The sequence below is a fragment of the Lampris incognitus genome, chromosome 7 (genome assembly GCF_029633865.1).
Source record: "Lampris incognitus isolate fLamInc1 chromosome 7, fLamInc1.hap2, whole genome shotgun sequence".
Taxonomy (NCBI): domain Eukaryota; kingdom Metazoa; phylum Chordata; class Actinopteri; order Lampriformes; family Lampridae; genus Lampris; species Lampris incognitus.
The window spans coordinates 14,328,571-14,340,706 of record NC_079217.1 but is presented as its reverse complement, the minus strand read 5'-3'; the positions used below and the strand labels follow the sequence as shown (position 1 = coordinate 14,340,706).

The window sequence follows — 12,136 nt, the reverse complement described above, 5'->3', positions numbered from 1 at the left end:
AAATATCACCCGAACTTTAGAGGACTTTGGCAATTAATTTTTCATGGCTACAAGGCTATCAGTTCAATTTGTAACGTTCGCCCTTTATGTGATTTTTTTAGGAAAAACCATTAACAAAGTCACTGCAGAGGGGAGAGGATCCTCAGTTCGACCAAGTAAGTATTGTTAAGTGTAATGGACTGAATTTAATGGTAGAAATGTGATATGCTTAGCTGAATAGCGTGAAATGAATACATAATACAGCAAATGATGAAAGACGAAGATGAGGTCTGCCTACTATTACACATGGTTGAAATCAGCAGTCAGCTGGGTCCTTCTCATGAATCTTTCTGAGTTTTATTACACAAGAAATGAATTTGCAAGCTTTACTGTCCCACCTGCAAAGATGTGATTATTTTATCGAAGACATTAGCGTTACAAATGAAGCGAAATAGAATGCGCACATCACAAAAACTTTAAATCAGGTGCTAGCCCAAAAAGAAACTAAAACGAAGATAAACGAAGGTCTGCACACTGTAGGTCCCTAATATGTAATTTACTAGGACATCCACAAAGTGACGTCTTCGTTTATCAGACAGTGACATTACGCCTGTAAACTGTTACTATGCCTGTTCATATGATAAACCAGTGCAAGTTCATTTGCACCCCTTGAATACTGCTTCATTATGACGCAGTAGAACATGAAAGGGGGTGATGGCCGAAAGCCCCCTGCCTACATCACCAAGAGCTCTTTCAGAGCCTTTCAAGGGCAGGAGTGTTTACCTAGAGAGAGCTGGCAGCGCCACTGTACTAGGTGTGTCCAGCAGGTCTCTGGCTCTGCAGAGAAGGCCCTTTCACAGCCACAGGGGTGTGTTTGTGCTTCTGCTTGAGGCCATTCAGCAGCTGCACAGAGCAGGAATTCTTCTCCAAGCCTGTGCTGAATGAAGGCCCCGCTGTGTTCCCTGGGCTGACCAGACTCTCCTCCCTTCCTGTGTGCTTGGGAGTTGGACCCGTCATGTCCCACCTTTCCTTCCTTCCCTCTCCCTCCACAGGATAGAGAGCGAGAGAGAGAGAGAGACAGGGGGAGGGAGAGTGAGGGCACCACATGGGCACCTTGTCTTCGCACAGAGACCAAGAGTGGACTATCTGTCTATTCTTCCTGTATCATTTTCCTTATTCAGCCTTCAATGATTTACAAAAACACACACACACATACTTCTGTAACCCTAAGTCAATTCATGACACATATTTTATAAATATGGAAGATAATGGAAATTAACCTGTCAATGGTGCCGAAGGATGTTCTTCAAAATGACTCTAAAAATTTGGTCATAAAGAATGCACAAAGCTGTTTCAGGTAGTTACTTGCTCCTGTTAACTGTAAACCATCATGATGTGTTTTAAATTTGCATATCTTATTCTTTCAGTTAATAAGCTCCATGAGCTCTCTGGCTGAGTACTGCCTCCCCTCCATCCTGCGCACCCTGTTCGATTGGTACAAGAGACAAAATGGGCTAGAGGAAGAATCCCATGAGTACAGACCAAGATCAAACACAAAGTCTAAAAAGTGAGATAACCATCATTTATTCACAGATAGCGAAGGAATATAATGAAGACGCTGAGGAAATGTTTTCCGACGCACTGTAAATGCTGTTAAAAACCTGTTGCTTCTGTCTTACAGTGATGAACAGCAGAGAGATTACCTACTTGAAAGGAGGGATTTGGCTATTGACTTCATCTTCTCCCTTGTTCTTATAGAAGTTTTAAAACAGGTGACCCAACTGTAAACTGCAAACTCAGCCGCCCTACCGCTGCACAAAAGAGTGATTCAGACTAAATGGCACGCTTGGACTACTGGCTAAACAAAATGTGGCTGTTATTTAAACTGTAGAAATATGTCTACATTAACGTTCTGCTTACACATTTCTTGAAGCAAGGCTGTTTTGATTGACTTCCGATTAAATATGAACAATGGCTGGATTTCTTCTTTTTTGTGTGTGAAGAAAAAAGCAATCTAAATACATTTTGTTTGTCTTCATAACCAGATGCCGCTCCACCCTGTCCTTGACAGTTTGGTTAATGATGTCATTAACTTAGCCTTTAAGCACTTTAGATACAAAGAAGGGTAAGCGTTTTGCTTTTCTGCTTTTCATTTGACTGTGTTACTGTGTTTTTCTGTAGAGTAATTTTCAAAACGTCGTCTTTCCCACAGATACCACGGTCCGAATACTGGCAACATGCATACAGTAGCAGACCTTTATGCAGAAGTCATAGGTGTGTTAGCACAGTCCAGGTAGGCTTTCAAATTATAACAAACATACACAGTCAATGAGTTGTTGAACATTACTAAACCATGTTATTGAATATTACTGCTCAACATTACAACATACTGAACATTTAACAACATTGTGATTTTGTCATTGTGCACACATTTCTCCTTTCCATCATGGTAAAGGACTACTGACTATTGAGCTTTATTCAGTAGTCTGTTATGGTACCATTTCCGATGCCTTTCTGTTCAGCATTCCCCTGTTCAAGAGACTGGAACATGCTGTAGAGACATACTTTTGGACAAGTCCCCATCACACCAAACTAGGGCTGGAAATGGACGTCTGTTTATTTGAGGGTTTCAGATCATTGCAGCAAGGAACAAATCCTTAAAATAGAGATATGGTTGGTGAGCAGCCTGCATACTTCCTTTACAGAGTGCTCGCTGCTTAATTTCGTTTGGGATACCTCACTGAGAGGCTTATGTAGAAGTCTTGTGACATTCCTTGTAGTCAGAGACAAAAAGTGGCGTCATACTCAAGTTGCCTGCATTGTTAAATGACTTTGATTAAGACACTGTTCATTATGATAGGAAATGGAATACCCTTGAAGGAATTTGTGCTATTTTCATTTCAATGTTGCACTATTTAATGAGGTATATGAGCAACTTTCTCATGTGTACAATAACAATTACTCTTTCCACCTCTTGTGCAACTCATCCAGGAAAGCTCACATGTTACTCATCACGGACACAGTTATACCCAGCTAATTTCAGGTACTGAAGTACAGTACCAGCCACAAGGAAAGGGCTTTAAGGAGCACTCATTTGAGCTCCCATGATGAATTACCTACTAAATTTAGACTAAAAGAAGAATCCTGTCTGTGGGTCAATTTGAGCGAAGGATCTGGTGCTGGAGGAGTTTATCCTTGGGCACAGACATGGAGTCTGCAGACAGAGGACATGATGAGGCTGATATTTCTGGAGGTGGTATTCCTCAGATGTACTGATGCCTTATCTCCCTCACATCATAACCCTCTTAGATGTGTCTGTTTTATGTCCAAAGGGGATGAGTGGAGTCACTTTGAAAGTTGCTTTTATGTGATTTTCTCTAACCGAGCTGTGCAGGCATGCTTTTGTGTCAATTAGTGGTTTTTTTTCTTCTTCTAGGTTTCCTGCTGTGAAGAAGAAATTTTTGACTGAGCTCAAGGAGCTGCGACAGAAAGAGCAGAGTCCCTATGTAGTCCAGTGCACCATTAGTCTCATCATGGGGGTCAAGTTTTTCAGAGTTAAGATGTATCCCGTCGAGGAATTTGAAGCCTCTTTTCAGTTCATGCAGGTAAGATAGGCTTGAACGTCCAAAAGCAATTTAGGTCCCGTGTGTTTGCTCCAAATTATCATCAGTTGTATTGTTCAGAAGTAGTAGTGTCAGACTTTCTTCACTTTCCTGTCTATATACCTAACAGCTACCTTTACACTTTATCGAACCTCGTGAGAAGTGTTGACTCCCATGGCTCTTTTCATTTGTTATCATCTTTTTGTGCTGGTTGTTTGATATGTCAGGGAAAAAAATCCCTGTTCAAAAAAAGGACTACTTTTAATGATTTATGTAATGATTTCACTGAGGCTTCCACAAAGTTGTGTCAGTTGTCTCTTTTAATAATGATAATAACAAAGTTGATTGTATAGAAATGAGTCGAAATAAGTTAACAAAAAGCTTCACAATCAAGACAACAGAACTCAGATGTTACAAAAGAAAATGCCACCAGCAAAAACAAAGTGTTGGTGGTTGGAATACTCCTCTCCCAAATTGAATCCGTCCAATAACCCCACTCTTCTGAGCTGTCCCGGTCGCTGCTCCACCCCCTCTGCCGATCCGGGGAGGGCTGCAGACTACCACATGCCTCCTCCAATACATGTGGAGTCGCCAGCTGCTTCTTTTCACCTGACAGTGAGGGGTTTTGCCAAGGGGATGTAGCGCATGGGAGGATCACGCTATTCCCCCCATTTCCCCCTCCCCCGTGAACAGGCGCCCCGACCGACCAGAGGAGGCACTAGTGCAGCGACCAGGACACATACCCACATCCAGCTTCCCACCCGCAGACACGGCCAATTGTGTCTGTAGGGACGCCCGACCAAGCCGGAGGTAACATGGGGATTCGAACTGGTGATCCCTGTGTTGGTAGGTAACGGAATAGACTGCCACGCCACCCGGATGCCCCCAGTGGTTGGAATACTAACCCTGGTCAGAATAGCCCACACATGCATAAATACCCATTCACACTCTGTATAGATGTTTGTGTGTGTGTGTGTGTGTGTGTGTGTGTGTGTGTGTGTGTGTGTGTGTGTGTGTGTGTGTGTGCTGTAGGGCTGCCACTAACAATTATTTTCGTAATTGATTCATCTATCAATTATTTTTCCAATCAATTAATTAATCATTTAGTCTTTTAAAAGTAATAAATACTGACGAATGCCCATCTCAAGTTTCCAGAGTCTTAAGTAATGTCTGAAAACAGTTTACTTAGCCTGACCAACAGCCAAAAAACCCTCTAGTATTCATCCCATAATGATATAAATCAGAGGAAGGCAATTAAATCTTAGCATTTATAAAACTCCAACAAACAAATACTTGGTATTTTTACTTTATGAATTACTCAGAAAATTAACTGACTACCAACATTGTTTTCAACTAATGTTCTGTCAGACGACTAAATGGTTAATTCATGAATTGTTTCAGCACTAGTGTGCCGATGAGCCAAGTTTGGGTAGCATTCAAACCTTCATTACTACAAACCAGGGTATGTGTTGAACCCCAGTTTGGTTCATGAGCATATGTACACAAAGGCAATCATACACACACTTGGCCTCTGCGTGTGTATGTGGACATGCATCATTTAGTGGTCAGTTCATCAGTGTGGAAATGTTATGTGTAAAGTGTATTCAGTCCATATTTACAGTTTGAATATCAGCAGCTTTTTTGTGTTAAGCCATGTGCTCCTTTCTTCCGCAGGAGTGTGCTCAGTATTTCCTTGAAGTAAAGGACAAGGACATTAAGCATGCCCTGGCCGGCCTCTTTGTAGAGATTTTAGTTCCTGTTGCAGCGGTAAGTCTTTCAACAATTCAAACAAATGTGAAACAAATTACAGCAGCTATTATTTGCATCACAGCTCCTACGGTTGGTATTTGAAAGAGAAAAGAGAACAACTCAGATAAGGGAGGCATCCCATCTTGTGATTTTGTGTGATGTTGTCCCAGGCTGTGAAGAACGAGGTGAACGTGCCCTGTCTGAGGAACTTTGTGGAGAGCTTGTACGACACAACCCTGGACTTGTCCTCCAGAAAGAAGCAGTCACTGGTTAGCCATCTAGCAGTAAAACAACCCAGACTGTTTGGTCTGTTTGTTTTAGTTCACCACCCCTCCCACCTCACCCCAGTTGCTGTCACATCCTCTGCAACACACTTAGATTGCTTGGATGCCTGTGGTCTCTGTGAATCCTCAAGCATTTCAAGGTCACTCTTGTGTAATGTTCCCTCTCAGTGTCAGTGTCTGCCCTGGACACCATTTACAAGGGTGGACAGGAACCATTTCAAGGCAGAGAAAGAGCACAAAAGCGGCACAGCGCTGATTAGATTTGTGTAAAATTCTACAGATGTGTCCCTACAGTATCTTTATTGAACGTTACACAATGGCAGCTCACAAGGAGATGGAAAGATAGAAACCCTCATGGACCTGCAGCTTTCCCTTATAGAGGGCCTACATTCCCCCCTAATAAGTAACTGTGGCTGCTGCAGAGAAAACATTTTTCAAATACACAGTGTCGGCAAAGACATCATAGATGGCAGAGTACTACTCATTATGCCTTAGAGGGCAAAAGACTTTACATCGTAAACAGGTGTCATGTATGGCGATATCATCAGGGTAAATCTTTTGCATAGTTTTTGCATATTCTATTACGTTATCTAATTAAGATGAAAGCACAAACAATAGGTGCATACACTGCAAAGTTTCAGTTTCTTGTAACTTCTAGGCTCATATTGATTTAATGGAATAGATCTGGCATAAGACGATAAAGCCATATTATTCGCTTCCTTCTACACAGGCTCTTTATCCCTTGGTGACGTGTCTACTGTGTGTGAGCCAGAAGTCGTTTTTCCTCAACAGGTGGCATAATTTCCTTAACAACTGTCTCTCAAATCTTAAGGTAAAGTAACCGGGGATTCAGCAGACATAGAGACAGTATACAGTGGTCTTGCTTTAAAAACACAGGAGTGTCTTGATGCATGAATGTTGTGTGTCTGCATGGTCAGATATAATGTGTGACAGTAGCGCAGCTGTCAACAGAATCCTTACTGCCCTGCTGACTGACCTGCCATGCCAACTTGGTATTTACCGTCTGCGTGGCATAACAGGAGTGCTTTGAATGGTGGTAATTAACCTGACTGTAAGCGTCAAACTTACTTATTGCTTTCTAGGGTGAGGCCTTGCCTTTTGTACCAAACATTCTCTTTATTTATTTCTCTGTGATTTGACAAGTGGAATCACTTTTCAGAGTAAAGACCCCAAAATGGCACGTGTCGCTCTGGAGTCCCTATATCGCCTGTTATGGGTCTACATGATTAGGCTGAAGTGTGAGAGCAACACTGCAACACAGAGGTAGGTATTTCCACTCAAAATGTGACCTATGTGCCATGTGATGTGACTGATATGATGATATTGTATGATCAAGATAAATTACACAACCTGTGTCATGACTAAGCTTCGTCAAACCATTTAACTAAAGTATCAGTCTTGCATTAGCGCAGGAAGAGGGGGCTGCAGCCCCCCCCCCAGTGGTGGGTGCAGCCCCCCAGTAGAGGCAGGTAGCTGTGTAACATCTTAGACCCAACAGTATGCTTAACTTTTCCTAACGTACAAATGCAAAAAACAAAAACATACCTTTATTCTAAACAGTGGGCTAAGGCTGTGTGGAATGTACATTTTTGATAATAAAGTGATAATGAATTTGATAATAAAGTGAATAAACACTCACATTCCAAATCTGCTACGCATGCACATTACAAACAAAACAATGATATCATACTGTAGAGACCGGGGGAGGCGGTCGCTCCAGCTGTCAGCGGTTCTGCGCGGGGGGAGCGCAATGGCTGATGGGACTGTTAATGTTACATTTGAAATTGTGTTTTAATGATGTGGCGTTCATGTTGTGGTTATTCTTGTGTTGTTGTTTTGGGGGTTCGACTCAGACTAAGTAGGAGACTGTTTACTTGACTAAACTTTTGTAGGACCGTGACTCGGACTGATGTCACCACTTGTGACATGGGGGGGGGGACTCGTTACATTACGGGTTGTGCAGCGTATGGGGGCACAGGAGTTGCGATTAAAAAGAGATCTCCGCCTCTCGACTCATTCCTCCACGCCAGCTCGCCACAATACTTTTCTTTTTAGCTGGCAGCCCCCTTACTTAAAACATCCTGCCATGCACCTGCAATCTTGATTTAATGGTAGAGCAAAAAAAGTTGTGTCATTTAGCTATTTTATAACAAACACTATGTCCTCATTACCTGTGGCTGCTGGCTCAATTCCTGACTGAAAGGACATATTCAGTCAAACAAGCGTACCGTTACGTAATTCAGCCTGACTTCTTTTCCGCCGGATAATTACTGGCTGTGCTAAAAGCCACTGTGGTGGATGTGTGGTTGATGTAGTCCAGGGGTGAAAATGATGGCTTCACAGGAAGTTTAAATTCTACCTTTGGAGAAGGAGCGCTACCCCTGTTACGCCTCAGGGCAGGCACGCTATGGTGTTATTGGATGTGGAAGAAAGTGCAATGCTCTGTTTAGACTGTACACACGTAGAAAGAAGTACAAGCCTGGGGTCAGGGCACGCCAGATTCAGAGCGCTGGTGGCCTACAGGTTTTCCAGCAGCTCACAGACATGATTAGGATCCTTGAGCCAGGAGGCGTTGTAAACTGGTCAGGCCAGACTTTTCACTCGTTCTAACTTGGCCTTTAATAAACTTGTTTTAAAGCAAATTTTGTCTTAAGAATTGCCTGTACAAAAAACTGGACTACAAAAAACAAATTATATTTTGATATAATTCTGAATCGGGAAAATTGTTCTTTTGGAAAACACCTGTACATGAAGCACAGATGCTTTGTATTTAGGCCTTCTGATAATAAAAATGACTGTTCCAGTGAAGAGTCCACAGTACAGCAACATAGATTGTACCCAGATCAGCAAAATTTTGAGACTGATCTAAGTGCTTCTTATCCTCGAACAGTTAAGCCATGTAGGTCAGGTGAATCGGCCGTACTAACTTGTCCCTAGGTGTGTGTGTGTGTGTGTGGGCCCTGTGATGGACTGGCGGCCTGTCCAGGATGTCTCCCCGCCTGCCGCCCAATGATTGCTGGGATAGGCTCCAGCATCCCCGCGACCCTGAGCGCAAGATAAGCGGTTTGGATAATGGATGGATGGATGGATGGATAGATAATTCTGAATGTCTACAGACTCTAAACTGTAAATGTGTTAAATCTTACAAGGCACGTTTATGAACTCTCTCTCTTCTGTCCATGTCTGCAGTCGTCTCAACACCATCGTTACAACTCTCTTCCCCAAAGGATCACGCAGTGTGGTACCGAAAGATACGCCCCTCAACATCTTTGTCAAAATTATCCAGTTTATTGCACAGGTAAGTACAGTAAGCTGTAATATTCTATTTAAGAGTGAGTAAACACTTGTTTTTAGCCTGTCTCCGTCTACTCACATTAAGATGAAAGATTAAAAAACAGGTATGGATGAAGACAGTGATGGTGGTGGTGAGGGTTAGACTGAAGATAGCAGTGCTGTGGTAGAAACGCCCAGGTCCCAGCTTCTCACAAGTCTACCCAGAGTTTCGTTGGCTAATACCAGCGTGTCACCTTTCCAACCCCCTCTTATTTTATTGGTCCACACCCCGGATCCCCCCTGTGTCACCTATGTCGAATGGCTCTCGATGTCTTCCGACACTCCCAAATAGGCAGTATTTGTTGTTTCTTTCAGAGCTAAGAAAGAGAGTAGAATTTCTCCCTCAAAGCAGCTGGGTGATGTGTCTCATTTTTTTGTTGAATTTATCATGAGGGCAATCAATTCCACCATCCTCAGACCCATACCAATATGTTGTCAGCGCAAATGAAATGTAAAAAAAAAGTTTTATGACATCTTTAACACAATCCATTATACAAAAAGATCCTCTTGACGAAAGCTCACGACCGGCCCATGACATTGGCATGGTGACATAAGCAGTACAGATATTGGTGTTGGAACACAAACAACATCACAGTTTAAACATTTGTGGTTTTTTTCCTTCTCTTTGATTGCAGGAAAGACTTGACTATGCAATGAGAGAGATCATCTTTGACCTTCTGTGTGTTGGGAAACAAGCAAAAGCTTTTAGTCTTAATCCAGAGGTACTGTTTGAGATTCCATTCCTCTGAACATTTTTTTTTTGTGTTTGAAAATGTATGCCGGAGGCGGCGTCCGGGTAGTGTGGCAGTCTATTCCGTTGCCTACCAACATGGGGATCGCGGGTTCGAATCCCTGCGTTACCTCTGGCTTGGTCGGGCGTCCCTACAGACACAATTAATTAGCTGTGTCTGCGGGTGGGAGGCCGGATGTGGGTATGAGTTCTGGTCACTGTACTAGCGCCTCCTCTGGTCGGTTGGGATGCCTGTTCGGGGGGGAGAGGGAACTGGGGGGAATAGCATGATCTTCCCACAGCATGGGAGTCCCACACGCTACATCCCCCTGGTGAAACACCTCACTGTCAGGTGAAAAAAAGCGGCTGGTGACTCCACATGGATCGGAGGAGGCATGTGGTAGTCTGCAGCCCTCCCCAGGTCGGCAGAGAGGACTGAGCAATGACCGAGATGGCTCAGAAGGGCGGGATAATTGGCCGGATACAACTGGGGAGAAAAAGGGGGGAAATCAAAAAAAAGAAAATATGTGCCAGAAAGATTTGCTGTCTCTGCGAAAATGTCCACTCGCTGTCCCCCCTTCACACGATAGTAAAGTTGTCTGTTTCCAAAATTGGAATTGTTTCCTGTTTCCTAGTAATAATAACAATTTTTTAAAAACATCAGTTAGTATTAGTCTTTCTTATCTTGCCGGATTAAATTCTCCCATAATATCATTTTCAAAGATCAACTGATTTGCCCAAGAAATAGTTGGCGTTCCTGTATAAAGTACTTTTAGTAACTGATATTCTATTCATGTTTTTTTTTTTTTTAAATTAGAGAAGGCAAGCTATTGGTCCCATCGAAAATACATTTCCTATATGGAGTTCAATTTTCCGAATTTTAAACTCTTCTGCACTTTAATTTTGAATTATATCAGCATGCACACATAGGAAGATTTATTGCCTGTAAACATCTCGTTCTTGGCAGGACTTTCTTATTGTCTGAAGTAACGAGTAGATACAACAGATTTTCTGTGCTGCAATAGTTTTATGTTTTAACTGTCAAAATCACATCAAGATTAGTGATTCAGTTAATATAATACTATTGTCGTCAATGTATGGTTTAAAATTCATAACAAAACATTACATTAAAAGGAAAAGTCTCAATAAACTCTCAAAAGATAGAAAATTTGATGAATCACCACTCTCACAATTTTGAGACATTTCTGCAGCAGGATGTACTGAGTGAAACTGCAGACCTCTTCGCTGCTGGGGATTTTGGTGCAGTGTGGATACAGTTTGCAACGATCACTAAATAACATATCGATTTAATTTTATCAGCTTTTCCCTGTGTAGCGTTGACCCACTGTGTGCGATAGACTGCGTGCTAGTTGCATGCACGTTATCGTTAAAAAAAAATTGGGCACTGGAGTGAATACACTTGTCCTATCCATATAACTGTAGACACACAGTCCACACCACGACACACACTCCACACCATGACACACACTCCAACACACACTCCACACCACTTTCCTCCTGTAAATTTATAACAATGTAACAGACCTTTTTTTTTTTTTTTTTTTTTTCAGAGAATGAATATTGGTTTGAGAGCATTCCTGGTCATAGCCGATAAATTGCAGCAGAAGGATGGCGAGCCTCCCATGCCTAACACTGGTTGCACCTTGCCCTCTGGGAACACACTGCGAGTGAAGAAGACCTACTTAAGCAAAACACTGACTGATGACGAGGCCAAAGTCATTGGTGAGTGAGACACGCTCAGGGATATGTAATGATATGTGTGTGAACAATGACTTGCTTCTACAATTGGATGGAGATGCAGCTGTGTGTATATCAGACTCATGCTTATTACTAAACTGAGTGCTGCTCTATACTGAATTGAGAACTGGCGTTGAGAGGATGGAAATAAAGGGAGATGATTTATCAGTTCAAAACAGTTGAAAATGGGCATCCGGGTGGCGTGGCAGTCTATTCCGTTGCCTACCAACATGGGGATCGGCAGTTTGAATCCTCATGTTACCTCCGGCTTGGTCGGGCGTCCCTACAGACACAATTGGCCGTGTCTGCGGGTGGGAAGTCAGATGTGGGTATGTGTCCTGGTCGCTGCACTAGCGCCTCCTCTGGTCGGTCGGGGAGTCTGTTTGGGGGGAGGGGGAACTGGGGGGGAATAGCGTGATCCTCCCATGCGCTATGTCCCCCTGGCGAAACTCCTCACTGTCAGGTGAAAAGAAGCAGCTGGCGACTCCACATGTATTGGAGGAGGCATGTGGTAGTCTGCAGCCCTCCCCGGATCAGCAGAGGGGGTGGAGCAGCGACCGGGACAGCTCAGAAATTAGGCAGAAAAGGGGGGGGGGCAGTTGAAAACAACCAATCAAATCAAATCAAATGTCTTTATTTCGAACATGCAAAATCAAAGAAAAAATTACCAAGCATAAATA

The 12,136-nt window shown here is 42.9% G+C and overlaps 1 protein-coding gene across 1 annotated transcript in view; it reads left to right on the top strand.

Annotated features, from left to right (window-relative positions):
* LOC130115932 (protein furry homolog) overlaps positions 1-12,136 on the top strand; it is a 75,002-nt gene that overhangs the window by 22,985 nt on the left and 39,881 nt on the right. Inside the window, exons 3-15 of the mRNA XM_056283819.1 lie at positions 102-155; positions 1,407-1,546; positions 1,661-1,751; positions 2,025-2,104; positions 2,192-2,272; positions 3,416-3,584; positions 5,256-5,348; positions 5,501-5,599; positions 6,345-6,446; positions 6,795-6,898; positions 8,825-8,933; positions 9,604-9,690; positions 11,270-11,441. Coding sequence (XP_056139794.1) covers positions 102-155; positions 1,407-1,546; positions 1,661-1,751; positions 2,025-2,104; positions 2,192-2,272; positions 3,416-3,584; positions 5,256-5,348; positions 5,501-5,599; positions 6,345-6,446; positions 6,795-6,898; positions 8,825-8,933; positions 9,604-9,690; positions 11,270-11,441 — 1,381 coding nt within the window. The remainder of the gene's footprint in view (positions 1-101; positions 156-1,406; positions 1,547-1,660; positions 1,752-2,024; positions 2,105-2,191; positions 2,273-3,415; positions 3,585-5,255; positions 5,349-5,500; positions 5,600-6,344; positions 6,447-6,794; positions 6,899-8,824; positions 8,934-9,603; positions 9,691-11,269; positions 11,442-12,136) is intronic.